Below are 26,666 nucleotides of genomic sequence, written 5' to 3'. Positions count from 1 at the left end.
CTGTGAGCGGATGAGACACTGCGCTCATCACCTGGCCGGGCACTCCATTAAGGACAGGCAAGGAGGGGGTTGTCCCCAAGGACAAAAAGCACTAAAAACAAAGGAACGACTCGATGCCTTCTTCCTCATCCTCTTTATTCCACCGGGGAAGCAGTGGGGGTGGGACAGGGGTGAGGGGTCAGGACAGAGGAGCCCCTTCCTTGGGGACAAGAAGCCACCATTGCATTCCCACCCCCTAGAGCCGAAATGCCGACGACCGTCCACTTTTACATCCACTACCCAAAGAAGAGAGTCGATGATGAAGACCTCAGTTTAAAAATGCAATTGCTATAAAAACTTAATACCTCCGTTTAAAACTCTTAACATAAAACAACAAAAACGAAACCTAAAATCTCTGCTCTGCCCAGAGGGATGTGGCCTCCTACAAAAGCCGGTGGTGGAAATTTTCAGTGGAGGGTTATTTGGCCAGAGACTGCGGGGAGAGGGTGACAAACCACTTTGTTTTTATGAGAGAAATTACTGCCGTGAATGTAGCTGATAATGTTACATCTTCCCTCCAGGGGAGGGGTGAGAAGTGGTGGATGAGTCCGAGGAGAGTGATGAGAACAGAGTGGCTGTCTTATCTGTGCTAGATGTGTCCTTCTTGTAAGTACTGTCGAGAGGAGAGGCCCAGAAGATTGCTGAAAAAGGCACAGAGCTATTCCCAAGAGGAGAGGCAAGAGCAGGCAACATGGACTGTCAGAAGAGTCTCTGCCAGAAACTCTCAGGCTTTTAAAATCCCTGAGGCTTAGATGAATCTGGGGGGCAGTGCAGGGGAGGGAGGTGAAGTAGGAAATGATGCCATCTAGTCCAGAGGTAAAGCCAGGGTGAAACTCATCAGGATGAGCTAAAAGCAGTAAGAAAGGAGGAAAATCTTTCATGGAACTGAATTCAACCTGCACGCAGACACTCATCCCAAATTTATGTGAAATAAATAAAATCCAAATGGCATATCCGTCACTTTGGGGTTTATAAGGCCAGCAGAGTGACCAACCCAGATCCAGCATCGTGCTGTTTTCAAAGGCAGATTAGAAATTCAGGAAATGGGCCCAGGAATTTCACTCCACAAAACACTGAAGGGCCTTGGCCTGGGGAGCTGCAGGGGGCACAAGATCAGCAGTGGCATCAACTGGAAGGGGCAGAAGGGAAGGAAGGGCTGCCCAGCGGGCACAGCTTGGCAATGGAGGTGGGGTGGCAGTGGGGACCTGCAGGGGCTCAGAGCCCCCACAGGTGCGGAGAAGACTGTCCACTCCTCCTGCCTTGGGGTGGAGGGCTCACTCTAGGGTAATCCCGCTCACTGACGCTGAGCCCTGGGAGGAAGGGTGAGTTTGGAAGAAGGGACTGGGCGTGATCAGCTGGGCTGGGCCCACTCCTCCTTGGAGCTGGCAGGACCCTAGAGCTGTGGCTTCCCAGCCCTGTCTCGGTCTCAGGTGGTCTGTGGGATGTTATATTTGAACTGGGTCTTGAAAGATAAATTTGCCAAGGAAGTGAGATGGGGGAAAAGGGCGTCTTGGAAGTGGGGATACAGTGTATGAAAGCACAGAGTGTAAAGCCATCTTTGAGGAGCAGGCAGGCTACTGAGGGAATGAGAGCATCACTGTTCACAGCGTGTGTGGAGGGCAACAATACAGTAAGTAGAGAGCGGCCAAGTTACCGCATGAGTTGTGGGTGGAGAGGCTGGGGAGCTGAGGTTCAGGCACATCCAAAGCAGGGCATCCTGCCCAAACCACACAGGGCAGGTGGCCTGCTCTGAGCCACAGGGCAGTCCTGGAAAGGCAGGAAGGAAATGGGCTGTCTGCTCCCTGAGGACAGCAGAGCAAAGGGCCAAGCAGACCCAGGGCATCACTGAGAAGAAAATGGGAAATAGAAATCCTGGCTCTGCAGACAAGGAGGCCCACAGAATGCCACCTGTGACCTCCTCAAGTTCCAAACCACAACAAATACAGACTGAATGGGGTACTTGGCAGAGCTCTGGTCAAGAAAGATGTGGTCTTACTTACTTATTTTATATATATATATATATATATATATATATGTATGTATGTATATGTATGATAGATACATTCACAGAGGGAGAAAGATTAGTGGCTGCCAAGGATGGGGGAGAAATGGGAGCATGATTGCTACTGGGAACAGGGTTTCTTTCGGGAGTGATGAAAACATTCTGGAATTAGATACTCTTGATGGTTGCACCATTCTGTGAATATACTAAAAAACCACCGAACTGTTTACTTTAGATAAGTGAATTGTATAGTATGTGAATTATATCTCAATAAAATTGTCATATTAAAAAAAGAAAAGATGAAGGAAGCCGTAGTCATGGTGCTCTGACCCCCCAGTGCCCTGCACGGCACCTTGTCCAGCTCACAGTTAGCTGTGTATCTGAATCCATACAGTTTGGAGAAGATGGGTAGATGATGCAAAGGTCAGAGGGCAGCCCTGAAGCTTCCATCATAAAGATGAAGCCGCCAGCCTGAAAAGGTGAAGGCTGGGAGGGTCAGGACTGGCCCTCAGGTCTGGAGAATGAGCTCAGACAGGCTCACGGGGTCTCCTGGGAGACCCCTGGGCTGGGTGGGCGTTCAGAGAAAGGTTCCTCGCAATGGATGAGGAAGAAGGCACCTGGGCCTGAACGGTAGGTCAGGAGCCCCTGGTGACCCCCTGGGAGGAGGCCAAGGAGGGTTAACAGGTTGTTTCTCCCCCCCCGCCGCACCCCCCCAACCCCGGCCCTGCCACCAAACCTCCCCGCCCCGCGATGAGCAGGTCAGCCGGGAAGAATGCCCTGGGCTCCTACTCCCCAGGTAGAAAGGAGCCAGGGCACGAGAAGTGGCCAAAAGGGGCTGCCAGGCTGCTACCGAGAGAGCACTGCCTTGGAGTGAGAGGGAAGGCGGGGAGGCCAGGATAACTGCTTTCGGCCTGGCCCTAAGCAGCCACCTGAAGCTTCAAGGAACAGCTGAGGGAGGGAAAGGACGGGTGGGGTTTTGCGGGAGAGAGGAGCCCCTAGCCACTCCTTCCTCCCAGAGATGCCACGGGCCCTGGCCTCCCGCTCACCGGTCCTGGAGCCGGTCCTGCGTGTCCTTCAGGCGGGCCTTCAGGTGCCGGATGCACACCTCCTTCTGCTGCAGGGGCGTCAAGTACTGCTCCGGGGTGGGGGGCTTGATGCCATGGTTGTCACTGCACAGCGTGTACTTCATGGAGCGCCTGCCAGGGGGCGCTCGTCAGCGGGGAGCGAGGAAGGGGCCTGGCGATGCGCTGGGCCTCCAGGAGCAAGGGAGCCCCGTCCACCCATCCTGGTGTCCCGCCCACTCACCCTGGAGCCCCGCCCACCCATCCTGGTGCCCCACTCCCCTCTGGTGCCCTCCCTCCCCGCCTCCAGCGCCTTGCAGGCCAGGCCTCCCCCTGTGCCCCTGTGTGCATGAGAACACCCGGCCCTTCTGGAAGGTGGGTTTTATTAAGGTTCTTCTGAGGGAAGAGCATAGCGTCGAGGTGGGGAGGTCAGGGCTCCTCTAGCTCGGGGTGGGGAGATACGTCTCAGAGCATGTGGACAAGCCTGGTACCACCCAGGGCAATGCCATCTCTGTCAACCCAATCCCTGCGCTGCAGCCCAGGGCTCAGTCTCCCATCCCAGAGAATAAAGCTGAGGCAGGGAGAAGCCTCCCTCTCCATGTAATTATCCCGGGGCCTGCCTGGTGGGCAAGGACTTATCCGTTGTATATGTGAGTGACTCGGTGTGGAAATCTAATCACTGTACCGCAAGAACCATACGAGCTGGCTCTGTGTCGTCATCATCACCATCGCCTAAACGTTCATTCTGTGTAAAGCAGGTACCGAAGTGGTAGCCTGTCATTTCCCTGGCATAAGGTGGGTGATACTTAATATAAAATTAATAGTGTGTAAGTTTCCTCACTGTTCTACAACTGTGCCTTCAGAGGATCACATTCCCCTACAGTAGGCCTTTCTCTGGTAATTGGAGAAACTGCCTATCATTCTGTCATCACTGTAAGTGGTTTTAGACAAATGTAACAATGTTTCTCATACCATATTACGAATATGACTGTAATACTGTACGCCATAAAATTTTTATAACGATTCATTCATTAGATAGGCTAGGCTACCCTGAAGCAATCGTATTGCTGCTTCTTTGTTATCAATGTGTATTGTTATCAATACATGCATCATTATGCCTGTAAGTAAATATGAATTTCTTTTTCACATGATCTTTTCATTTTTGATGTCTAGTCTTAGTGATACATATAATCCCTACAGTGTTTTGTGTCATATAAGACAATATTGATGTCCTGACAGGTGATTCATCTTACAAACAATGTAAACATACCGTGTCAATAAATACAGTGCTGTAAACATATTCTCTTGTGCTTATAATTTTCTTAACATTTTGTTTTCTCTAGTTTACTGTATTGTAAGCATATTGTTGATAGTACATATAACATACCAAATATGTGCCAATCAACTGATTATGTTATAAAGGCTTTTGCTCAGCAGTAGGCAGTTGTGTTTTGGGGCAGCCAAACGTGATATATGGATTTTCAACTGCACAAGGGGTCAGTGCCCCAGCCTCCCTGTTGGACCAGGGTCAACTATTCTAGGACACCAGCTCATGAACACATTCACACAAATGCAGGTCGATCCTTCCCATCTGCACGTGCCCACTCATGTTCTAGAGGCACATGGGAGCCCAGATGTGCATCGACTGTTCATAACATCGACCTGTTCATAGCTGTACCCTGAGGTGGAGGCAGGCTGGACATGCACTGCTCCCAGCAGCCACACTCCCCCTCATGGGGTGGTGCAGATGTGCATGTGTGGTGAGCACACCCAGCTCCCACCAGTGCCAAGGAGAAGGAATTCCCACCCAGAGGAGGCGGGAGGGCCAAGGCTTTCATCCAGGGGTCGGGAGCACCCCTATCCCACCAGCAGACCACAGCCTAGCCTCCTCAACTCACAGCTTCCTGCCTTCTCCCCAACAGAACTCCCATTGTGCTTAGGTGGCCCTGCACGTGGAACCACTAACCCTCCCTGAAGCCAGTCAGTCACACCTGGCACCCGCCAGCACAGTGTAGACAGAATTTACTGGGGAACGTGTCCTGTCTCAGGAAACATGAGCCTGGCGTAGAGGGGAGGGGGGGTTGGCCTTCTGCCTTCTTCTTCCCTGGACGTGGACCTGATGCCTGAAGGTGTCAGAGCCAGCTGTACACCAAGGATGGTGGAGGTGGGGTCCTCGACACTTTAGGAAGTCGCCCACCTCTGGCCCCTTGTTCTGAAAGCATCACCCCTAGTTTGTCTCAGCCACTGTCTTTGGTTATGTGTAGCTGGGTATGATCATATCATCTTACAGATGGGAAACTGAGGCTCAGAGAGAAGGGACCTTCTCAAGGTCACACAGCCAGGGAGTGTGCTCGAGTTGGGGATGGTTAGAACACCCACACCCCCCAGGCCCCAAGGCGTTCAGGTTCCCTGCCGGCTGGGAGGCAGGAGGGAGGGGCTGGTTACCTGGGCGTGGGGCTGCTGTCACTGCCCTTGCAGGAGCCTGAGTTGCTGCTGCTACTGAGAGAAGAGGTGCCGTAGGCATCCCGCACACTCACGGGTGGAGAGGTGCGCCTGGAGGCAGGGAGAAGAGGCAGGTGCTCGTTCTGGCTGGTGGGCAGCTGCGGACACTGGGCGAACACCGCCAGGCCGCTGCGGCCCAGAGGGCCCCCACTTTGGGGTCACCGCCGGGGAGAGAAGCAGAGGGGAGGGTGGGGGGACAGAACAGACAGGGGTGACAGAACAGACAGTGCAAATGAAGATGGAAAACCAGGAGGCAGGTCCTCCTGGCTCCCCAGGACAGAGGCGGAGGCTGAGCAGGGCTGTGGGCCAAGGGTGGGGCCCAGCTACCCCTAGCGAGGGTCCTCAACGTCCAGGGTCCCCCAAGCCCAGAGGGAAAGGGCCCTGTGTGAATTGAGACGGAGGAGGAGAGGAACGGGCAGGCAGGCGTAGGGGCAGGAGGAGGGGCATACGTGGAGTCTGGGTGAGCCTGGGTGGAAGGCTACATGCTGTCTTTGTAAGGATGGAACAACAATATTAATGATGGGAAGGATCCAATGGCTTAAGTCTTCAGACAACTTTTCTATCCACGGTGTCATCTGAGCCCTTAAATAGTTCCTGAGGCAAGTGTCAGCAAGTCCATTTTAAAGACGGGAAAAATGGGGGCAATGACTTGCTCCAAGACAAGTAGGTGGTGGACAGAGTAGGAGGAGGCAGAGACCCCCTCCCCCCACTTTCAGAGGCCAAGGCTCTGGGCAAGGGGGAGACTCACCTGCGGGATCCACCAGAGGCCCGTCTACTGCCTGGCAGGGACATGGCCATGAGGCTGCGGGTCCGGGTGAGGGGCGGGATGGGCGGTGTCCCCGGGGCTGAGGAGAGAGGGCGGGTTGGGGGGGCCGTGGGGAGGGCCGGGCCCGGCCACGTCATCCTCTCGCTGGGGCCGCTGCCCGGCATGGCTTCTCCTCTTACCCTTCAGCAGGACACCTGGGACCAGGCTGGGGGCTGGCAGGCAGGCTCTGCCCACGACTGCCTCCACCAGTGAATTTAGCAGGCTCCCACCACCCAACTTAAAATCACGATTGTCAGAGCCTCAGGATGGCCAGAAATCATCAGTCCAGCCCCGTGTCCTCAGATGAGTGGATGGTGCCCCAGAAGAGCGAAGGCCTCCCCCCAGGTCACACTGACACTAGGGCAGGGCCTTCTGGTTGCCTCAACCCAGCACTGAGTCTGGCTGTGAGCCAGGGTCCCTGGACCCCTGACTCTCAGACCCCCACCCCTGTGCTGGTCAATCCACCCTCCTCCTTGGAGGGGACTGCAGGCTGGAGGACTCCTGGAGCATCACCAGGAAGCCCAGATTAGGCTGGGCTAGTCTCGACGTCCTTCCCAGGGTGCCTGTTGATGCGAGGCTCGGGGCTTCCCATCTATAGGGGAGACAAGACAGACCAACACACCAGCACACGTGTAGAAAGACATATGGATACACATGAACATGAAAAGGTACCGCATCCCTGCCATTCCAAGGCGTGCCACACAAGGCTCAGTGAACATGCTCAGGGGGCCTGTCCACAATGCAGGGCATGCAGCCCTTGCCTGCCCCACCTCCACTTCCCACATGCTACACACAGGCACGCCTGTGCCCATCCATGCAAATGCGCATGCTCATTTTGGGATGCACGAGGAACTCAGGGCACAGGCTCAAAGCAAATGAGGAAGGAGACAGATGGGAGAAGAAGACACTACCCCACCCATTCAGAGCATCAGTGTAGGCTGGACCCAGTAGGAAGGGACCATGCCTGTGGAGATCCATCCTCCGCCCTCTTGACAAGTGGGTAGGGAGACTCAGATCTGGGCTTCTGCCTGGGGATCCCTAGGGCCCTTTCCTGGGTAGGGGCTTGGGTTCTGAGGGCAGCTCTACAGAGGTTTAAGGGAGGGAGAGGCCCCAGGCTGGGCTGGTGTTGGCTGTTGTAGGAGGAGGCCTGTGCTGGGCTTCAGCCCAGAGCTCCCAAAGGCCAGGGAAGGGAATGGGCCTGGACTCTTTGCAGCCAACATGCTAGTTCTGTGCCAGCTCCAGAGACCCTTGTCCCCTCCTTCCATACTCAGAGCAGGGACTAAGGACAGTCGCCTGGGTTACAGGACTCAGCCGAGGACACCGTGCACTGGACCTTCCTCCATGCTGGGAGAGAAGCCGTTGCCAAGCCCTACTCCACGCCAAGACCCGTGCTAACCACGTTACGTACATTACGCCATCGACTCCTCCCAACAATCCTATGAGGAAGTGCTGTGATTAGTCCCTTTACAGATGAGGAATCTGAGAGGGAAGGGACTGCCTGAGTCCCTGCCCCAGTGTGGCAGGGCCAACACCTGAGCCAGGCCAACACCAGATGCTGAGGGGCTGGATCATGAAGCCCGGATCCCCTGCCCAGGGCACCACCCCTTCCCACGTCAGGGCCTCTGAGGATCCCGGCTGCCCCGGCCAGTGGTGAAGCTGCCTCCTGAGCAGACAAAGGTGCTGCTCAGGTGGCCTGTTTCCTGGCTGGGACACAGACACGGTCTGTTCCCTGGAGGGCCTGGACATAGCCAGCATTGTCTGCCCAGAGGTGTCAGGTGCCAGGTACAGGAGCCGCCGGCACCCCACCTGTTATCTGAGCTGCTTGACCTGGCTTGGCAATGCATCCCACCCACCATGCCTCAACCACCCAGGCAGGGCCTCCTGGAACTGCAGGGCTGGCCCTCAGAGGAGGAACCGTGGGACAGGGGCTGGGGGGACAAGCGTGCTCCTCCATACTTGCCAGGAGGCCACCAATGTCTTAACACCTCCTAGGCACAGGAGAGCCTCAACGAGGAGCATGGGGGAGGGGCTGATTGTCCTTACTCATGGGTGACAAGGGCTTCAAGGATCACCTGTCTTTTTTTTTTTTTTTAATTGGAGGATAATGGCTTTACAATATTGGGTTGGTTTTTGCCATATAGCAAAGTGGATCAGCTATATGCACACATATACCCCCTCCCTTTTGAGCCTCCCTCCCACCCCCACCCCTCATTCTACCCCTCTAGATTGTCACAGAGCACGGAGTTGAGCTCCTTGTGCTATACAGCAGCTTCCCACTGGCTAGCTATCTTATGGGAATGTATATATGTCAATGCTATGCTCCAATTTATCTCCCCCTTGATCATCTGTCATTGACAGACCTCTTCTGTCTGCTACCAGGTGACCATGCTGAGTGCTATTATGTGCCTTGGCTCATTATTCCAAATAAAAATCCTTCAAGGCAGGATCTGTTATCACATTTGGGTCCAAGGTCTCACAGCTGCACATCCAATAGACCCTGGCCTCTAGCCCCAGTTAGCCTGGCTTCACCGGCCATCCTCCCGTCATCACTTCTGGTTTTTGGGAGGATGCTGTGCCTTCAGGAAGACCTTCAGAGAGGCAGGACTCAGAGCTGAGGCCAGACTTTGCTCTTCTAAGCCAGCCCTGGTGAGTGTTGCTAAGGAGCTTGCAAAGCCTGGGTGGAGCTCTAGGCTCCAGTCCTGGGAGGCAGGCACCAGCCCTGCTTCGCCTTGGAGCTGCGTGTGGCCTTATACAATGAGGGCTTTGTCCCCATTCTTACCTTGCTTGGCAACCAATCCCACACCTCCCTCCTCTCTTGCTCCCTCTTCCTTCCTCTCTGGCCTGGGGAAGGGGGGTTGGCAAGGGGATGGCATTTGTACCTGGATGGAGCTGACAGTCTCCTGGGAGGCCAAAGACAGCCATTCATCTGGGACAGAGGTGGAAGTGGCATTTCCCCTGCTGGGATGAGACCTTGCAGGCTGGAGTCCCTCTGGGAGGGCAGAAGATACCCAGGCCCAAAGGGAGTCACCTCCCCAGGATCTAGCCCAGAAGTGTTGGTGAGCACCCTGTGCTCTCTCAGGTCCTCCCTCCCCTCTGAGCCCCAGAGAGGAGGTAAGTTGCCATGGCATTTGTTGCCATGCCAACTGCTTGGCCTGGAGTCCTGTAGGCCTATCCCCAGGTGGCCACCGGAATGGAAGGTGGAAAGGAAACCCCTAAATGTGGGGAACTGGGCTGACAGTCGCCCATCATCTCCACCCCAAGGTAAGCCCAGCCCCATTTCCCCATCCTGCCCACACCTTGGCAACCCTGTTGGATCCACCCCTTTCATCAGTCCCTTACACACCCAACAATGGGAGCTTGGGAGATGGAAAGAGTCGGAAATAGTCTAAGCGATCTGGGCTCAAATCCCAGCTCTGTTATCCTCTAGCTGCCTGCCTTGGGCAAGTCATGCCACTTCTCTGAGCCTCAGCTTCATCATCTGTAGGTATAACAGAAAGCTCCTCATATGGTTACTGTGAGGATGAGATGGGATAATTCATGCATGGGGGCTTAGCCCAGTGCCCACCATACAATGAACACACAAAAATGGGAACTGCCAGGATTTGGGTAGTAGGTAACCGCAGTGCAATGTGAGCTTTGAAAGAGAAACATTCAAGGGATAATAGTGGCTTCAGGAAGGTCAGGGAAAGAGTCTTCAAAAGGAAATTTACACTGGGCCTTTAGGGGTTAACAGGGGTTCACCAGGCAGAGAAAGCGCATGAGAGGGATGGAGAAGCCTGGGCAAAGGCGGTGAGTAGTTCAATAGAACAGCATGGCTGCTTGGGGAAACTAGGGGGCCTCGTGGAGGCAGGGGCACAGCAGGAGTGAGGCTGCAGAAGGAGGTGGGGCCAGACCACACAGCGCCACGAAAGCCAGAATCTTGTCCTGTGGGCAACAGGGAGCTATGGAAGGGCCTTAAAATGGGGATGGACATGATCAGATTTGCACTTTAGAAAGTCCTGCACCTTTGTGAACCATAGCTGGAAGGGAAGAAGAATCGAGGCAGAGAGACCGGTTAGGAGGTTATCAAAAAATTAGAAGGGCCTGATTCAGGGCATGGGCTTCCCAGGTGGCGCTAGTGGTATAGAACCTGCCTGTCAACGCAGGAGACATAAGAGATGTGGGTTCAATTTCTGGGTTAGGAAGACCCCTGGAGGAGGGCATGGCAACCCACTCCAGTATTCTTGCCTGGAGAATCTAATGGACAGAGGAGCCTGGCGGGTTATAGTCCATAGGGTCGCAAAGAGTCGGACACAATTTAGCGTGAATGAACGCAGGGCGGCCCAGGAACAATGGAGAAAAGGGCATGGGGTCTCCTGGAAATTCATCAGAGGCCCCCAATTAAGTAAAACTTAGGGCATAACTCTTTTTTTTTTCTTTTTAGGTAAGAATTGGATTTATTTAGAGAGAAACACACTCCATAGACAGAGTGTGGGCCATCTCAGAAAGAGAACAGCCTAGGGCAAAACTCTTGACCATGGCATTCAAGGTCATGCCATGGTCTCTACCTCTCGTCTCTACCCTGTCCAGCCAGCTCTCAGCTGCTTGCTGACCCCCGAGGAAAGCCCTGTTTGTTGCTCCCATGTCTTTGCAAAGGCCGTCTGCCCAGCCGACAGCACCTGCCCTGCTTTGTCCTCATGCATACACTGCACTCTGTGTTAGGGTCTGCCCTGCAGGCCTTTCCTCCCGGGACTCCACCAGTCACTTACTCTCTTGACCACTTAGCATGCCATGGCTTAGGTTGAAATTCAGGGAACACCACCCTCTGGGGAACTTCATAAAAATAAACACAATCAACACACAACAGTTAGTAACACAATGGGTTAAACAGGCACATATGATAGACCAAGTGGTTGGATTAGATGGTCTCCAAGACAATTCTGGATCCAACATTCTCTGATTCTAGGGCTGTGAATGAAATGATAGAGTCCTAATTGATGCTTTCTTCCCTTTCAATTACTAGAACCCCTGGGTTTCAGTTTCTCCATCTGTAAAATTAGGAAGCTGCATTCTTCAAAGCGAGACATGATGGCATTTTACTCAATCAATGAGTCACGGGGGAGAAACCAGGCACTTGGGTTAATCTAATATACTAGCTAAGTGAAAGTCCCTGTATGTACCATACATTATCCTCCCCCCTGCAAAGAATTAGCCATCAATAAAAGAGGAAATCTATCCAAAAATCCAAGGGAACAGAACAATCTGTATATGATGACTCAAGCCTCTCACAGCTGTGGAAAGCAAAGCAATGCAACCTACAGACCAGAACTTGAGCAAAATCCTCTCTCTGCCAAGACTACACCAGAAGGCAGAACATTCCACCTGTCAAGCTGCAGAGCGCCTGGTGCTCCTAGAACGCTAATGCAGAGAGAAGCGGCAGGTGGAAGACGGGCCTGGGAGTGTTCCAGCCTCCCTCTCTGGATCTTCAGGTTAGTGCTCTGAGTGCTGCTTATGGCTGAGGGGTTTGGTAAACTTCCCCTGGCTTCAAAACCTCATCACCCGCTACGCTTCTCCACACTGTCAGCAAAAGCCAGGACCTTTCCTCCTGGACACGGAAAGGGAGGTGCTGGCAGCACGTCTCCAGCTTTCTCCTTGTTTCCAACACGCTGCCCGCAGAGCCGGAGCCACTGGACTCCTCACTGTGGCAGCCCCAGCACAGCACAGGGCAGACCCACAACTTGGCCACACACTGCGAAGTCTCTCAAGGCAACCAGGATGGGAGTGAGGGTGGAGGCGTCTGCTATGCTGGGTAGTCTCCGGTGGTTACACTCAGATCCCAGAGCTTGGAGGGCATGGAGCCCAGTGGTCTTCAAACCACCCAGAGAACTTGCCCCTGGGACTGCAAGGGGCTGTGAGCTCAGGCCTCCTTCCCCCTTTCACCTGGAGAGGCTCCTCTTGTATCTGTTCTACCTATGGAAGGTCCAAAGTAAGACTACATTTTTGGACTTTGCAGGTTAAACATCTATGCGATGCATATTTTCCGTGATGAGATACTCCTTCATATCCACTAGGATGGCTATAATCAAAAACACAGATAATAATAAACAGGGGTGAGGATGCAGAGAAATTGAAACCCTTGGGTGTTGCTAGTGGGAATGTAAAACAGCATGGTACAGCTGCTGTGGAAAACAGGCTGGCAGTTCTTCAAGAAGTAAAACAGTGAATTACCAAATGACCTAGCAGTTCCACTGGTGGGTATTTACCCCAAAGAAAAGAAGATAGATGTTCAAACAAAAACTTACACATGAATGTCCATAGCAGCACTGTTCACAACAGCCAGAAGGAGGAAATGACCCAAGTCAAATGTCCATCGAAGGATGAATGGACAAAAAGTATGGTTTATACATTTGGTGGAATATCATTAAATCAGAAAAAGGAGTGAAGTATTAATATATGCAACAACATGGAAGAACCTTGACAGTCTTATGCTAAATGAAAGAAGCTAGACGCCAAAAGCCACACACTGTGATTCCATGTGTATGAAGTGTCCAGAACAGGCAAATCCACAGAGACAGAGAGCAGATTAGCGGTTGCCAAGGGCTGGGGGAAGGAGGAGTAGGGAATGACTGCTAGTGGGCATGGAATTGATGAAAACGTTTTAGAATTAGAAAGCAGTGACAGATATGCAACTTTGTGACTATGCTAAAATCCTTTGTATCATACATTTAAAAGTGTGGATTTTATGGTATGTAGCTATATATCAATAAAAAATAAATATGATCTATATAATATTTCAAATGAACTGGTATAAAATGACAGGCATGGTCCAAGAAGGGGAAGGGAATGGCCAAGGATGGCTCTGCAAGCAGAGACTGGACAGGGACCAGAAGCAGCCCTCCGGTTCTACTTGACTTCAGGCCGCCGGGCCCAGGGCAGCCACTGCCCTGGTGCCCGAGAGCCTGGAGGAGATGGTGACTGAGGCTGCCCCTTTTGAAGGTTTGGAATATCCCCAACTCCATCTGATTCTCACAAATTCCCTGTGGAGGGAGGCCAGGTGGAGACTGATCCATGGACACATGGGAAATCTGAAGCTGCAGAGCTTTTGAGATCACTCAAGGTCACACCTGGACATCTAGGTCTCAAGGGCCTGCATTTCTACTGCATCATGAAGGTCTCACAGCGCAAGAGATCTGGGACATGTATTGTTATGCTGCATGAAAAAGCAAAATTCTACTTTGCTGGGAGATCCTAAAATACCGTGGTGGAGATGTGGGGTTACATCCCCAAATCCTGTGCTCCTCATGCTTCCATAAAAGGAAGACATCGCAGGTGAAGAAAAGGGAGGCCTCATACACTCTTGGTGGCAGTGTAAAATGAGGCAGCCTCTGAGGAAAACAGTGTGGAAGTTCCTTAAAAAACTAAAATTAGAACTACCATATGATCTAGCAATTCCACTCCTGGGTATATATCCAGAAAAACCAGTAACTTGAAAAAACATAGGCACCGTAATGTTCAATAGCAGCACCATTTACAAGAGCCAAGACATGAAAACAACACACGTGCCCATCAACAGAAGATTAGATTAAGAAGGTGTATATGTATATACACGCACACACATAAAACGAATATTACTCGGCTGTAAAAAGAATGAAATGTTGCCATTTGCAACAGTGTGGATGGACCTAGAGAATATTATGCTTAGTGAAATGTCAGAGAAGGACAAATCTGTGATATCACTGATATTGACAATCTAAATAATAATACAAATGAATCTATATACAAAACAGAAATATACTCACAGATATAGAAAACAGACTTGGAGTTACCAAAGGGCAGAGGGAAAGGGAAGTGACAGATTAGAGGCTGGAGTTAACAGACACAAACTACTGTATATAAAATAGATAAGTAACAAAGATGTGCTGAAAAGCAGTGATCCCCAACCCTTTTGGCACCAGAGGCCAGTTTCATGGAAGGCAGTTTTTCCATGGACCAGTGTGGGGAGATGGTTTTCAGGATGATTGAAGCTCATTACAGTTACTGTGCACTTTGTTTCTGTTATTATTAAATCAGCTCTGCCCCAGATTAGATCTGAGGCATTAGATCCTAGAGGTTGGGAACACCTGCTGTCAAGCACAGGGAATTATACCCATTACCTTGTAATAACCTAGAATGGAATATAATTTGAAAAAATACTGAATCATTAAGCTGTACACCTGAAACTAACACAATAGTATAAATCAACTATATTTCAATAAAAAGATGATAAAATAATACACTTCCTGAGACAAAAAAAGTGGGACATAGAAACAGGAGGTTAGCAGAGCAAGAATGATTATTCAAAAAGAAATTCTTCATATGTCTTCTCCCTAACCAGCATAAGTCTCTCCACATCCCTCCAAGAATCAGCCGTGTGGGCAAAGGAGAAGCCCTCATTGTGAGGACCGTTGTGTTCAACTCTTCCAACAGCTGTTGGCTGCACCCTGCTCTCTAGACCAAGTGCTGTGTGAGCCCAGCACTGAGAGACCCTCAGCTCCCCAAGCCATATCACAGGGTCACTGTACGGGACCTTGGGCCCTTGACATGTCTGAATCTCAGCTGCCACACGTGTTCAGTGGGAGCCACCCTCCTGACCTTGCCTGTCTCTTTAGGATCCAACCAAGGCAACGAATGCAGCAACGGAGGAGGCGCTTAGACAAACAGAAGACAGAATATTTCTTGCCATTACTACGAATATCACTACCTTGAAGGGATCTTCTCTCCTTTTTCAGAGGTATTATTCTTTGCTTTATGTCAAGTCCCAGCATGCACGGGGGTGACTCTTGAAATTACTGGCACCCTCTGCCAGGCCAACTGCCCTGGGCTGGCTCTCCAGGGCAATGCCTGCCAGGTCTCCTATATGGGGAGGGGCAGCAGGGGGCAACACTGGTTTCTATCCCTCCACCATCCAGCGTTCCAAGGCTGCCCCTCTGCAGACAGCCACGGGGAGGCCTGGGGGACAGAGGGGCCCCAGTGCAAGCCCCAGCTGGGCAGATGCCTGGCAAGTGGATCCTGGCAGATGGAGGCCCTCCAGTGACCTTGGACACAGCATATGCTTCCCTGGGCTTCCTGGCTGATAGAGCTGTCAAGCCATCACCTGGCTCCTTTCCCCGCTGCCTCCTCTGCCTGAGGTTCCAGCTCTAAAGCCTCACAGGATGGGACCTCTGACTCTATGGATTCTCTCCTTTTCTTTTCAGATCTCTGCCTTAGTTCTCAGGATCCTTGAGTCGGTGTCCACACCTCTCCTAAATTTACCCCAAGTACCTCCAAGGGCCAACACCCTCACAGAATTCTAGAATCCTGGGTAGACTGTGTTACAACCCATCATTTTACAGAGAGACACTGAAACCCAGGAAAAGCATGCAATTTGTTTAAAGTTGCCCAGCAAGTAGGGGATAGAGTCTGGGCTGGGAGTTCAACTCCTGGCTCCAGTGACAAAGCTTCTGCACTGTGGCCTCCACCCCACACCCCCATTTGAATCCAGGCAGAAGCATCCTAAAAGATGATTCTGTTAAAGTGCTGCACTCAATATGCCAGCAAACTTGGAAAACTCAGCAGTGGCCATAGGACTGGGAAAGGTCAGTTTTCATTCCAAATCCAAAGAAAGGCAGTGCCAAATAATGCTCAAACTATTGCACAATTGAACTCGTCTCACACGCTAGCAAAGTAATGCTCAAAATTCTCCAAGCCAGCCTTCAACAGTAGATGAACCGTGAACTTCCAGATGTTCAAGCTGGATTTAGAAAAGGCCGAGGAACCAGAGATCAAATTGCCAACATCCACTGGATCATCGAAAAAGCAAGGGAATTCCAGAAAAACATCTATTTCTGCTTTATTGACTATGCCAAAGCCTTTGTGTGGATCACAACAAACTGTGGAACATTCTTCAAGAGATGGGAATATCAGAGCACCTTACTGGCCTCCTGAGAAATCTGTATGCAGGTCAAGAAGCAACAGTTAGAACTGGACATGGAACAACAGTCTGGTTCCAAATTGGGAAAGGAATATGTCAAGGCTGTATATTGTCACCCTGCTTATTTAACTTATATGCAGAGTACATCATGTACTCTGGGCCAGAGAAATGCTGGGCTAGGTGAAGCACAAGCTGGAATCAAGATTGCCGGGAGAAATATCAATAACCTCAGATATGCAGATGACACCACCTTTATGGCAGAAAGCGAAGAAGAACTACAGAGCCTCTTGATGAAAATGAAAGAGGAGAGTGAAAAAGTTGGCTTAAAACTCAACATTCAGAAAACTAAGATCATGGCATCTGGTCCCATCACTTCATGGCAAATAGATGGGGAAACAATGGAAACAGTGACAGACTTTATTTTCTTGGGCTCTACAATACTGCGGATGGTGAGTGCAGCCATGAAATTAAAGGACGCTTGCTCCTTGGAAGAAAAGCTATGACCAACCTAGACAGCATATTCAAAAGCAGAGATATTACTTTGCCAACAAAGGTCTGTCTAGTCAAAGTTATGGTTTTTCCAGTAGTCATGTATGGATGTGAGAGTATAAAGAAAGCTGAGCAGTGAAGAATTGATGCTTTTGAACTGTGGTGTTCGAGAAGATTCTTGAGAGTCCCGTGGACTGCAAGGAGATCAAACTAGTTAATCCTAAAGAAAATCAGTCCTGAATATTCATTGGAAGGACTGATGCTGAAGCTGAAACTCCAATACTTTGGCCACCTGATGCAAAGAAGTGACTCATTGGAAAAGACCCTGATGCTTGGAAAAATTGAAGGCAGGAGGAGAAGGGGACAACAGAGGAGATGGTTGGAGGGCATCACGGACTCGATGGACATGAGTTAGAGCAAGCTCCAGGAGTTGGTGATGGACAGGAAGGCCTGGCATGCTGCAGTCCATGGGGTTGCAAAGAGTCAGACATGACTGAGTGGCCGAACTGAGAAGTTTGATAAAATAATAACAAAAGTTAGCTTTTTGAGTAAAGAAGTCATGGAAGGAAAGCCGAGGGTAAGATAGAAATCTCACCAACTTCAAGGCAGCTCACAAATGACACAGTAAAATATACACTGAAACTGAGGCCTGTGGAAGAAGGGGATACTCCAGCCTGACCACACATACAAACGTGTTGGCAATAATGAGGTTCAGGGTCCACTCCAAGCTTCCTGTCCTCCAAAGCAAAAAGAGAAATTATGCCCAGTTTTCTTATAGTTAAGGGAGAGTGGGAAGCAGACTAATTCTTCAGGATAAATAAAGATCTCCCTAAAATGATTGCTAAAAGAAACATTATTGCATGGGATTTGCTGTAGGGATAGAGGACTGCCCATTGTGAACCTGCAACGAGGGTCCCAGGGTAAAGGAAAGACGGTTCTCTCAGAGCTCACCCAAGTTGCCCTGTGTGTGCTATGCTCTGCTGACATGAGACTGAAAGACCCATGGAACACAAGGACCAAAGGCTAAGAGGATGTACAGATATGATCTGATCTGCCCGGGACCACAGTGCCTTTCCATGGAGATAGCCCCACCCAACCTGATGAGAGAGCTTCTCTTTCTGTGTATCCAAACCAGGGAACCACCGAAGCTCACACTGTGTTTTGCATTTTTTCTCCCACCCTCTCTCCTGGCATTTCATGACAACCTAGTCCAACGGCCACATTTTCTAAAACATAAAACCAAAGACTTGCCAGAGGCCATGATGTGAGCTGCAGGGCCAGGGGACAGGAGACTGAAGGTGGGCCAGCTGATTCCAGTCACACCAATCACTCTGGGCATGTTGCTTCTGTTGGAAACCAAGTCTCATCTATCTTCCGGAGGCTCCTGGGGGCTTGGAGACACAGACCCGGTTCCCCTAACCGTTTCTTGGCCTGGGGGCCATGCCGAACCTACATCAGCATCCTTCACCTCTCCTCCCAGGCCCTCCTTCTTTCTCCAGCTGCCAGCTTCCCTGCCATCCTTGGCAGCTGACTCCTACCCAGCTGATTTCCAATGGCACATCCATTCTCAAGCTGAATTCTCTTGCCTTCACCAAGATCCAAGGCTTTTGACAGGCCCCAACATAGCTCACACTTTCTGGAAGAGGGTGGGTAATTATAAACCCCTGTTCCCAAAAGACTTCCTACTCTGGAGAAGCTGTGTGTGTGTGTGTGTGTGCGTGTGTGTGTGTTAGTTGCTCAGTAGTGTCCGACTCTTTTGTGATCCCAGGGACTGTAGCCTGCCAGGCTCTTCTGTCCTTGGAATTCTCCAGGCAAGAATACTGGAATAGGTTGCCATTTCCTTCTCCAGGGGATCTTCCTGATCCAGGGATGGAAGCCACATCTCTTATGTCTTCTGTATTGTCAGGCAGATTCTTTACCATCTGAGCCACCTAGAATTCTTTTTTCCAAATTGATGAATCCTTGGGATTCTTCAATAAGTATTGGCTTCCAGGTAGCCAATATCTTTTGACTCAAATTGGAACACAGTTCTAGGTCTCTGGCATTGCAGGCAGATTCTTTACTGTCTGAGCCACCAGGGAAGCCCCAGAGAAGCTGCTCTACCCCTTATTTTAGCTAAAGTGAGCATTTAAAAATGTTTTAAAGGGGAGATTCTGTAAACATCTACATCTATATTAAAATCCCTTTGTCTCAGAATGAGCTTTTCCCCTTTGCTAAGAGACTAATTTAACAGAAAGACATGACTTTGGGCTCAGATAATAAGTCTGGATCTGAATTCCAAACTGAACCATCCACTATCTTCATGACAGTGAGAATCCCACTTTATTTCTCTAAACCCCAGTCTCCTTATCTGTAAAATGGAGCTAACTACAGTTGTGCATGAGTACAGTCACGATTAGCAATTATATGTGTGTAATTAGCTATTATATATGTGAAATGCCTAGCAAGGAAAGCACTCCACACGCAATATTTATTTATTCATCTAAACAGTCTTATTCTTGGGCTTCCCTGGTGGTCTAGTGGTTAAGAATCTGCTTTGCAATGCAGGGGACACATGTTCAACCCCTGATCCAGGAAGATCCCACGTGCCGGGGAACAACTAAGTGTGTGCACCACAACTACTGAGCCGGTGCTCTGGACCCCATGAGTTGCAACTACTGAGCCCATGAGCCACACTTACTAAAGCCTATGTGCCTTGAGCCTGTGCCCTGATCAAGAGAAGCCACTGCGTGAGAAGTCCACGCACCACGACAAAGAGAAGCCCCCACTCTTGGCAACTAGAGAAAGCCCAGGTGCAGCAACAAAGATCCACCACAGCCAAAAAATACAATAAATAAATCTTAAGAAGTCTTATTCTAAAAAATAAATAAATAAATAATTCCTGAGTAAAAAAAAAAAAAGAAGTCTTATTCTTAATGTTATTCACATATGTTACATTTTTATCCCACCTTAAAATCTTCCTCTGGAATATTATCATAGTTTGTGTTTCAGGGGGCCCTCTGTTTCTTCCCTTGCTTTGTTTTCTCCATAGTCCCGCTACAGCTCATATATTTACATATTTTGTTTATTGTCTCTAGAACACAAGCTCCAGGAAGGTAAGAGTATTTGCCCATTTTGTTCTTAATATAGTTCCCAGCACCTAGATTAGTGCCTGGCACCCCGCATGCCCTCAAATAATTTCTGAATGAATTAGTGGTTCTGCATTCACTTGGATTGATGTCACTACCCAGGTAAAAGCAGGCTTCAAGAATGCTCAAACTACCACACAATTGCACTCATCTCACATGCTAGTAAAATAATGCTCAAAATTCTCCAAGCCAGGCTTCAGCAATATGTGAACCGTGAACTTCCCGATGTTCAAGCTGGTTTTAGAAAAGGCAGAGGAACCAGAGATCAAATTGCTAACATCCGCTGGATCATGGAAAAAGCAAGAGAGTTCCAGAAAAACATCTATTTCTGCTTTATTGACTATGCCAAAGCCTTTGACTGTGTGGATCACAATAAACTGTGGAAAATTCTGAAAGAGATGGGAATACCAGACCACCTGATCTGCCTCTTGAGAAATTTGTATGCAGGTCAGGGAGCAACAGTTAGAACTGGACATGGAACAACAGACTGGCTCCAAATAGGAAAAGGAGTACGTCAAGGCTGTATATTGTCACCCTGCTTATTTAACTTATATGCAGAGTACATCATGAGAAACGCTGGACTGGAAGAAACACAAGCTGGAATCAAGATTGCCGGGAGAAATATCAGTAACCTCAGATATGCAAATGACACCACCCTTATGGCAGAAAGTGAAGAGGAACTCAAAAGCCTCTTGATGAAAGTGAAAGTGGAGAGTGAAAAAGTTGGCTTAAAGCTCAACATTCAGAAAACGAAGATCATGGCATCCGGTCCTATCACTTCATAGGAAATAGATGGGGAAACAGTGGAAACAGTGTCAGACTTTATTTTTCTGGGCTCCAAAATCACTGCAGATGGTGACTGCAGCCATGAAATTAAAAGACGCTTACTCCTTGGAAGAAAAGTTATGACCAACCTTGATAGCATATTCAAAAGCAGAGACATTACTTTGCCAACAAAGGTTCGTCTAGTCAAGGCTATGGTTTTTCCTGTGGTTATGTATGGATGTGAGAGTTGGACTGTGAAGAAGGCTGAGTGCTGAAGAATTGATGCTTTTGAACTGTGGTGTTGGAGAAGCCTCTTGAGAGTCCCTTGGACTGCAAGGAGATCCAACCAGTCCATCCTGAAGGAGATCAGCCCTGGGATTTCTTTGGAAGGAATGATGCTAAAGCTGAAACTCCAGTACTTTGGCCACCTCATGCAAAGAGTTGACTCATTGGAAAAGACTCTGATGCTGGGAGGGATTGGGGGCAAGAGGAGAAGGGGACGACAGAGGATGAGATGGCTGGATGGCATCACTGACTCGATGGACATGAGTCTCAGGGAACTCCGGGAGTTGGTGATGGACAGGGAGGCCTGGTATGCTGCGATTCATGGGGTCACAAAGAGTAGGACACGACTGAGAGATTGATCTGATCTGATCAGATCTGAAGCAAGTCAAATGGGGCAAAAAAAAGTTTAACAGTACTTAGTTTGTTACTTTAGTCCTTTTCACACATGGTGTCCTATTTAGGTGGGCTTGTCTCTCCTGCTAGATTTGTAAGCCTAGGTTTTTAAAAAAATTTTATTTTTTTTAATTGAAGAATAATTGCTTTGTAAGACAGGGTTTTATCTATCTTCATATCCGTAGTATCTAGCAGCGCCTTGAGTGCAAAACTCTTAAAACCTGTATCTTAAAGGAAGGCATGAAAGCAGCACAGTTTGAAAGCTGCCATTTAACCAGTCTCTTGCCAGGCACTGTCCTGCGTGCCCCACATCTATCCTGTCAATTCACCCTTATATTACAGGGTATTCTCTCTGTTTTACCACCAAGGAAGCTCAGGCTCCAGAAACCAGCGAACTTGCATGAGGGCAGGTGGCAAGTAGGTGGTAATGGTGAGAGTAGAACTCAAACCATCCCAGCTGCCCCTCCAGATTATTGGGTTGGCCAAAAAGTTCATTCAGGTCTTTCCAGAACATCTGCTACAAAAACCCGAACGACCTTTTTGGCCAACCTGATACATCTCCCTACGCAGAAAACCCAATTCGCTGTGTCAACAATCCCAAATCCTAATAGCACCCCTCAGAGAAAAGTGAAAGATACGTCACAGTGGATCCTCATTGTCTGGGGAGTCCATAGTTGTGAATTCACTTACCTGATAAGCATTTATTTACAAGCCCTGTTAGTTGCCTGATGCCCACATTCCCAGGTCAGGTGGAACAAGGCAACCTTCTTATTTCTTTTCTTTCTTTCTTTCAAAATAAAATCTCATAAAAAACTAGTGTTTCAAACTGGAGTCACCAGAAGTACCCAGTTATTAAAAATATACATACTTCACTTGGCTTGTTTCATTTCTTAAAAACAAATGTCTTTTTGTGGCTATTTAGAGCCATGTTTTAACAGTTTTGTGCTTTTTTCTGCAGGGTGACTTTGCTATTTAAAATGGCCTGCAAGTACAGAGCTGAAGTGCCGTGCAGTGCTCCTAAGCTCAGGAAGGCTGTTAGGTGCCTTACAGAGAAGATAAGTGTCAGATAAGCTTCACTGAGGTGTGAGTTACAGGGTTGCTGGCACAAACTCAATGTGAATGTATCAACAATGTATAGTAAAGGCGCTGTCTTAAAACAGAAACACAAATAAATAAAACAAGGTTTTATTGATCAGTTGATGAAAATGTAACAAGAGACTTCCAGGATCCTAACTCTGTTTTCCTTCAGGAGCAATGGTTTCGCACCAATTCAGGGTTCCCAGTTGGTTTATAGTGCTAGAACATGACTTTTGCAAATAAGAATTGACTGTTCTAAGCATAGGTGCCAAGGACACAGATTTGCACAAAACAGGTCGAGTTGTATTCATGTGCTCACTAGTGCTCACTAGTACACACATGTAACTATGCTCATCTGTGTGTGTGCAGTCCATGTACTCAACACGGCCATCAGCACCAGCACAAGCCAAGCGTTCTGAGGGGCTGAGGAATAAAGGCAGGAACTCAGAGGGTAGAGCCAGATGCCCCTGGGTTCAAATCCCAGCTCAGAGGGGAGCTGTGTGCCTGCGGGCCAGTCATAATCAGGGCCAGTTTCCTTATGTCCACATGAGGTTTATCACTGTCACATGGTGAAGCGGGCCTGTGCATGTTAAGGTGCCAAGCACAGGGCCGAGCACACCACAAGCCACAGAGAGGATGGGGTTTGGAGCAAGCAACAGGACAGGGCCTTTTAAGGCCCTTGTTATCTATTCCAGTAGTCATGTACAGATGTGATGGCTGGTCCATAAAGAAGGCTGAGCGCTGAAGAATTGATGCTTTCAAACTGTGATGCTGGAGAAGACTCTTGAGAGTCGCTTGGCCAGCAAGGAGATCAAACCAGTCAATCCTAAAGGAAATCAACTCTGAATATTCATTGGAAGGACTGATGCTGAAGCTGAAGCTCTGATACTTTGGCCACCTAATATGAAGAGCTGACTCATTGGAAAACACCCTGATGCTGGGAAAGGTTGAAGGCAAAAGGACAAAAGGGTGGCAGAGGATGAGATGGTTAGATAGCATCACCAACTCAGTGGACATGAATTTAAGCAAACTCCAGGAGATAGTGAAGGACAGGGGAGCCTGGCATGCTACAGTCCATGGAGTCCCAGAGAGTTGGACATGACTTAGTGACTGAATGGCAACAATAACAATCTATACAGGGTATGTGTGGGGGCCCAGCAGTCAAACTTAGGGCCTCCTCCTTAGCACACTGGCCTCGTTGTTCTCACAGACCTGGGCTTCACTCTGCCCAGTGTTACTTCTAGGAACACCTGAGGCTAGGAGTCCAGGAACCAGAGGCTTGAGAAATGGAATATTTCACGTCATATCAGTAAACAAGGGTGTCACAGTCATCAGCGATGGTAGGGAGCCTTCCAAGCCACTGAGCCCTAAGGAAACTCAGGAAGGTGGAGGATACCTGCCACCTAGCAGCCATCAGACTGCAGCCACTCTCTACTGTGAGCCCTGAGGAACTCAAGGTGTGAAAACAGAATATTGGCCCCAGATAGCTGAAGTGCAAATCAAAAGAATGATGATTTCAGTACAGCCAAAAATATAGAAAAAAAAAAAATATATGAACGATTTCAGTGAGCCCAGACTCTTGCATCTTCCCCAAAATAGAAAAGCACTAAATTCCTTAACTTGGGATATTCAGCTTTCTTTAATTAACAACAATCTTTTGATGTTCAGACTGCCTGTCCTTTGTTGCAAAACTTCTGTATAATCTGGCTCCTTCCCTTGCCTCCTCAGAACCGTTGTCTCAGGGTAACTTGAGATGCTGTCTCTTGGGCTTGAAGTCCTAAAAATCCCCACCGAATGAAACATAACTCTCAACTTTTAGGTTGTGAACACTTTCTAAGCTGACAGGGTCAAAGCCAGAGGGTGCTCAGAGGCAGGAAAGTCCAGAGGTCCCAAACTGGCAGCCCACAGGCTATATCATGCAAATAGACCAGTTTGCTTTGGCCTGCATTTGTATGTATTTTATTTTCAGTCAATGTTTATAACTTGAAAGATTTCATACTTAAAAAACCCGGAGATTTTCTAGCCTGTCTTAAACCCCAAAGATGCCATGGCTCTGTGCCCGCATTCCTGCAGGACAGTGATGGACTGAGGCTGAAAAGTGGCTCCTTTTGGTCAATTCTCACCTGCACTCTTGCTCTTTACCTGGGTTTTTTTTTTTTTTTTTTGGTTAGCTGTCTGGTGTTGGAGTTTGGAATCTCTAGTCTAGCCTGATCCCATTTTATAGGTAGAGGATGTGAGGTTGGGGGAAGGGGTGGGCCCTTGCCCAAAGCCCCAGGATGAACTGGTGGAGCTGAGACTCGAACCCTTGCAGTTCTGAACCCAGGGCACTGGACATACAGGGAAGTTGGGAACACGGAATGGGGACTTGGGCTGAAGGGCAAATTCTGCTTGGGAGAAGTCTGCTGGGGCAGAAAGGTGAAGCAGAGACCAACAGCTCTGGCTGCAGTTGGCACAAAGTTCTCTCCTCCTCACCTGCTGGCAAACACCGCCTCCTGACTATATAAGCTAAACTCTTCTTGGCTGTGTTGACACAAGGCTTTCAGGTGTCCCTCTTCCTGACTTTTCTCCGGAGCACACAAACATCTTCATAATCACAGGGGCCCTTGAGGAGGCGTACAGAGCAGGGGCTTTTCTTAGGGCAGAATCCATCTGGAAAACTTAATTCTCAGCAGAGGACTGACCATGGCCTTTGGCTTCCTCATCTGCAACATGGAGTTTCCATTGGGAATTTTAATCAGATAATGCTTGTGAAGAATCCTGGCACACACTACCCAATGAGCCATAATTCCATTTCCTTATTTTATAAACCAAAGCCCAGAGACATAACTCATCCCAAGAAGGTCACAAATTAGCTACAACTGGATAATTTTTAAATGTTAAATATAGCTCTATTTATGAATATTGTTACTATAGCTATAGGGCTTTGCTGGTGGCTCAGATGGTAAAGAATCTGCCTGCAATGCGAGACACCCTGGTTTGATCCCTGGGTCAGGAAGATCCCCTGGAGAAGGGCATGGCAACCCCCTCCAGTATTCTTGCCTGGAGAATTCCATGGACAGAGGAGCCTGGTCGGCTACAGTCCATGAGGTTGCAAAGAGCTGGAGATGACTGAGGAACTAACACATTCCAACTATAAAAGTAGCATGCACCTTAAAAAAAAAAAACCAAAACCTTCCAGTTTTGCTACTCAAAGATAAACCACTGATTAATTTTACTGTTGCTCCTTCTAGTTTTTTCTAAGCATAAAAGGAAAACTGTATTGGTTGGGGGGGGTGGTGGTGGTGGTGTTATTTTTACATAGTTATAGCCATGGTAGAGAGGCATCTTTCAAAAATTTAACACAGTTTATGAATTGCCCGTGATATGGCATTTTCTTTATAAAAAGTATCTTATGGGCTATATAATAGTCCATTTCATGGCTCCATCATGGTTATCCTTAACATCCCCTTTTGTTGAACATTTAGACTTTTTCACTCTCAAAAAGGATGCCACAGTAGGCATCTTCGTGCATAAACGTTTTTCTGTATTTAGAATTATTTCCTCAGGATGAATCCCCAGGAGAGATTTATAGGGTTAAAGAGTATGAATATCTGCAAACTGCTTTGCTAAAGGGTTGAGTTGCCAGTTGATTCTCCCCCCAAAACATATGCACAGCAGCTGTATTTCCCCTCGATAAAACCACAGGCACTTAGTTCTGTCTCCTAAAAGGGAAGGAGTTCCAGTTCAAACACAAGAATTACCCAAGATGGTCTTTCTGCATCTCTTTGGCTAGTGACAAGTGTCCTCACCCCCACATGGCAAAGAGGGAAACTGAGGCCTCCTGGAGAGCCTGAGCTCAAAAGTGGCCTACCTCCATGCCCCCTCAAGCTTTCTCCCTCTCCTACTCACAGCCCTTCTTATCTGTGTGGCGGCTCTGGCAAGGCCATTTTGGTCAATGTTTACCAAGTGTCTGTGTGCACTGGGTTCTCCCCAGTGGTCCCAGTAATCAGAGTGTGTGTCAGGGAGGGGCTGGGAAGAGGATGGAAAGTCTCTGCAGAACTCAGGGGCAGGTTTCTGCGGGTGGATGCAGAGCTGTCTGTGGGGATCATTCCAGGTTGAGCACAGGGGGCGGGAGTCAACACTCCAGAGGCTTGCAGGAGGAGGGCAGAGACAAGCGGCTGGGCACACCGGTCAGACAGTGTAGGGCCCAGAG

General features: G+C 49.0%; 1 protein-coding gene across 6 annotated transcripts in view; it reads right to left on the bottom strand.

Moving 5' to 3' along the window:
- SNPH (syntaphilin) overlaps positions 1-26,666 on the bottom strand; it is a 45,150-nt gene that overhangs the window by 4,405 nt on the left and 14,079 nt on the right. The window contains exons 3-6 of one of the 6 annotated variants that reach the window (XM_044927781.1): positions 6,855-7,001; positions 6,353-6,449; positions 5,548-5,754; positions 3,088-3,237 (exon numbers count right to left, since the gene is read on the bottom strand). In XM_044927781.1, coding sequence (XP_044783716.1) covers positions 3,088-3,237; positions 5,548-5,754; positions 6,353-6,402 — 407 coding nt within the window. In that variant the 5' untranslated portion in view covers positions 6,403-6,449; positions 6,855-7,001. The other 5 variants (XM_044927782.1, XM_025263734.2, XM_006048983.3 and 2 more) reach the window with 5 other exon arrangements.

This window comes from Bubalus bubalis, chromosome 14 (genome assembly GCF_019923935.1).
Source record: "Bubalus bubalis isolate 160015118507 breed Murrah chromosome 14, NDDB_SH_1, whole genome shotgun sequence".
NCBI classification, from domain to species: Eukaryota; Metazoa; Chordata; class Mammalia; order Artiodactyla; family Bovidae; genus Bubalus; species Bubalus bubalis.
This window is presented reverse-complemented; position numbering and strand designations above follow the sequence as displayed.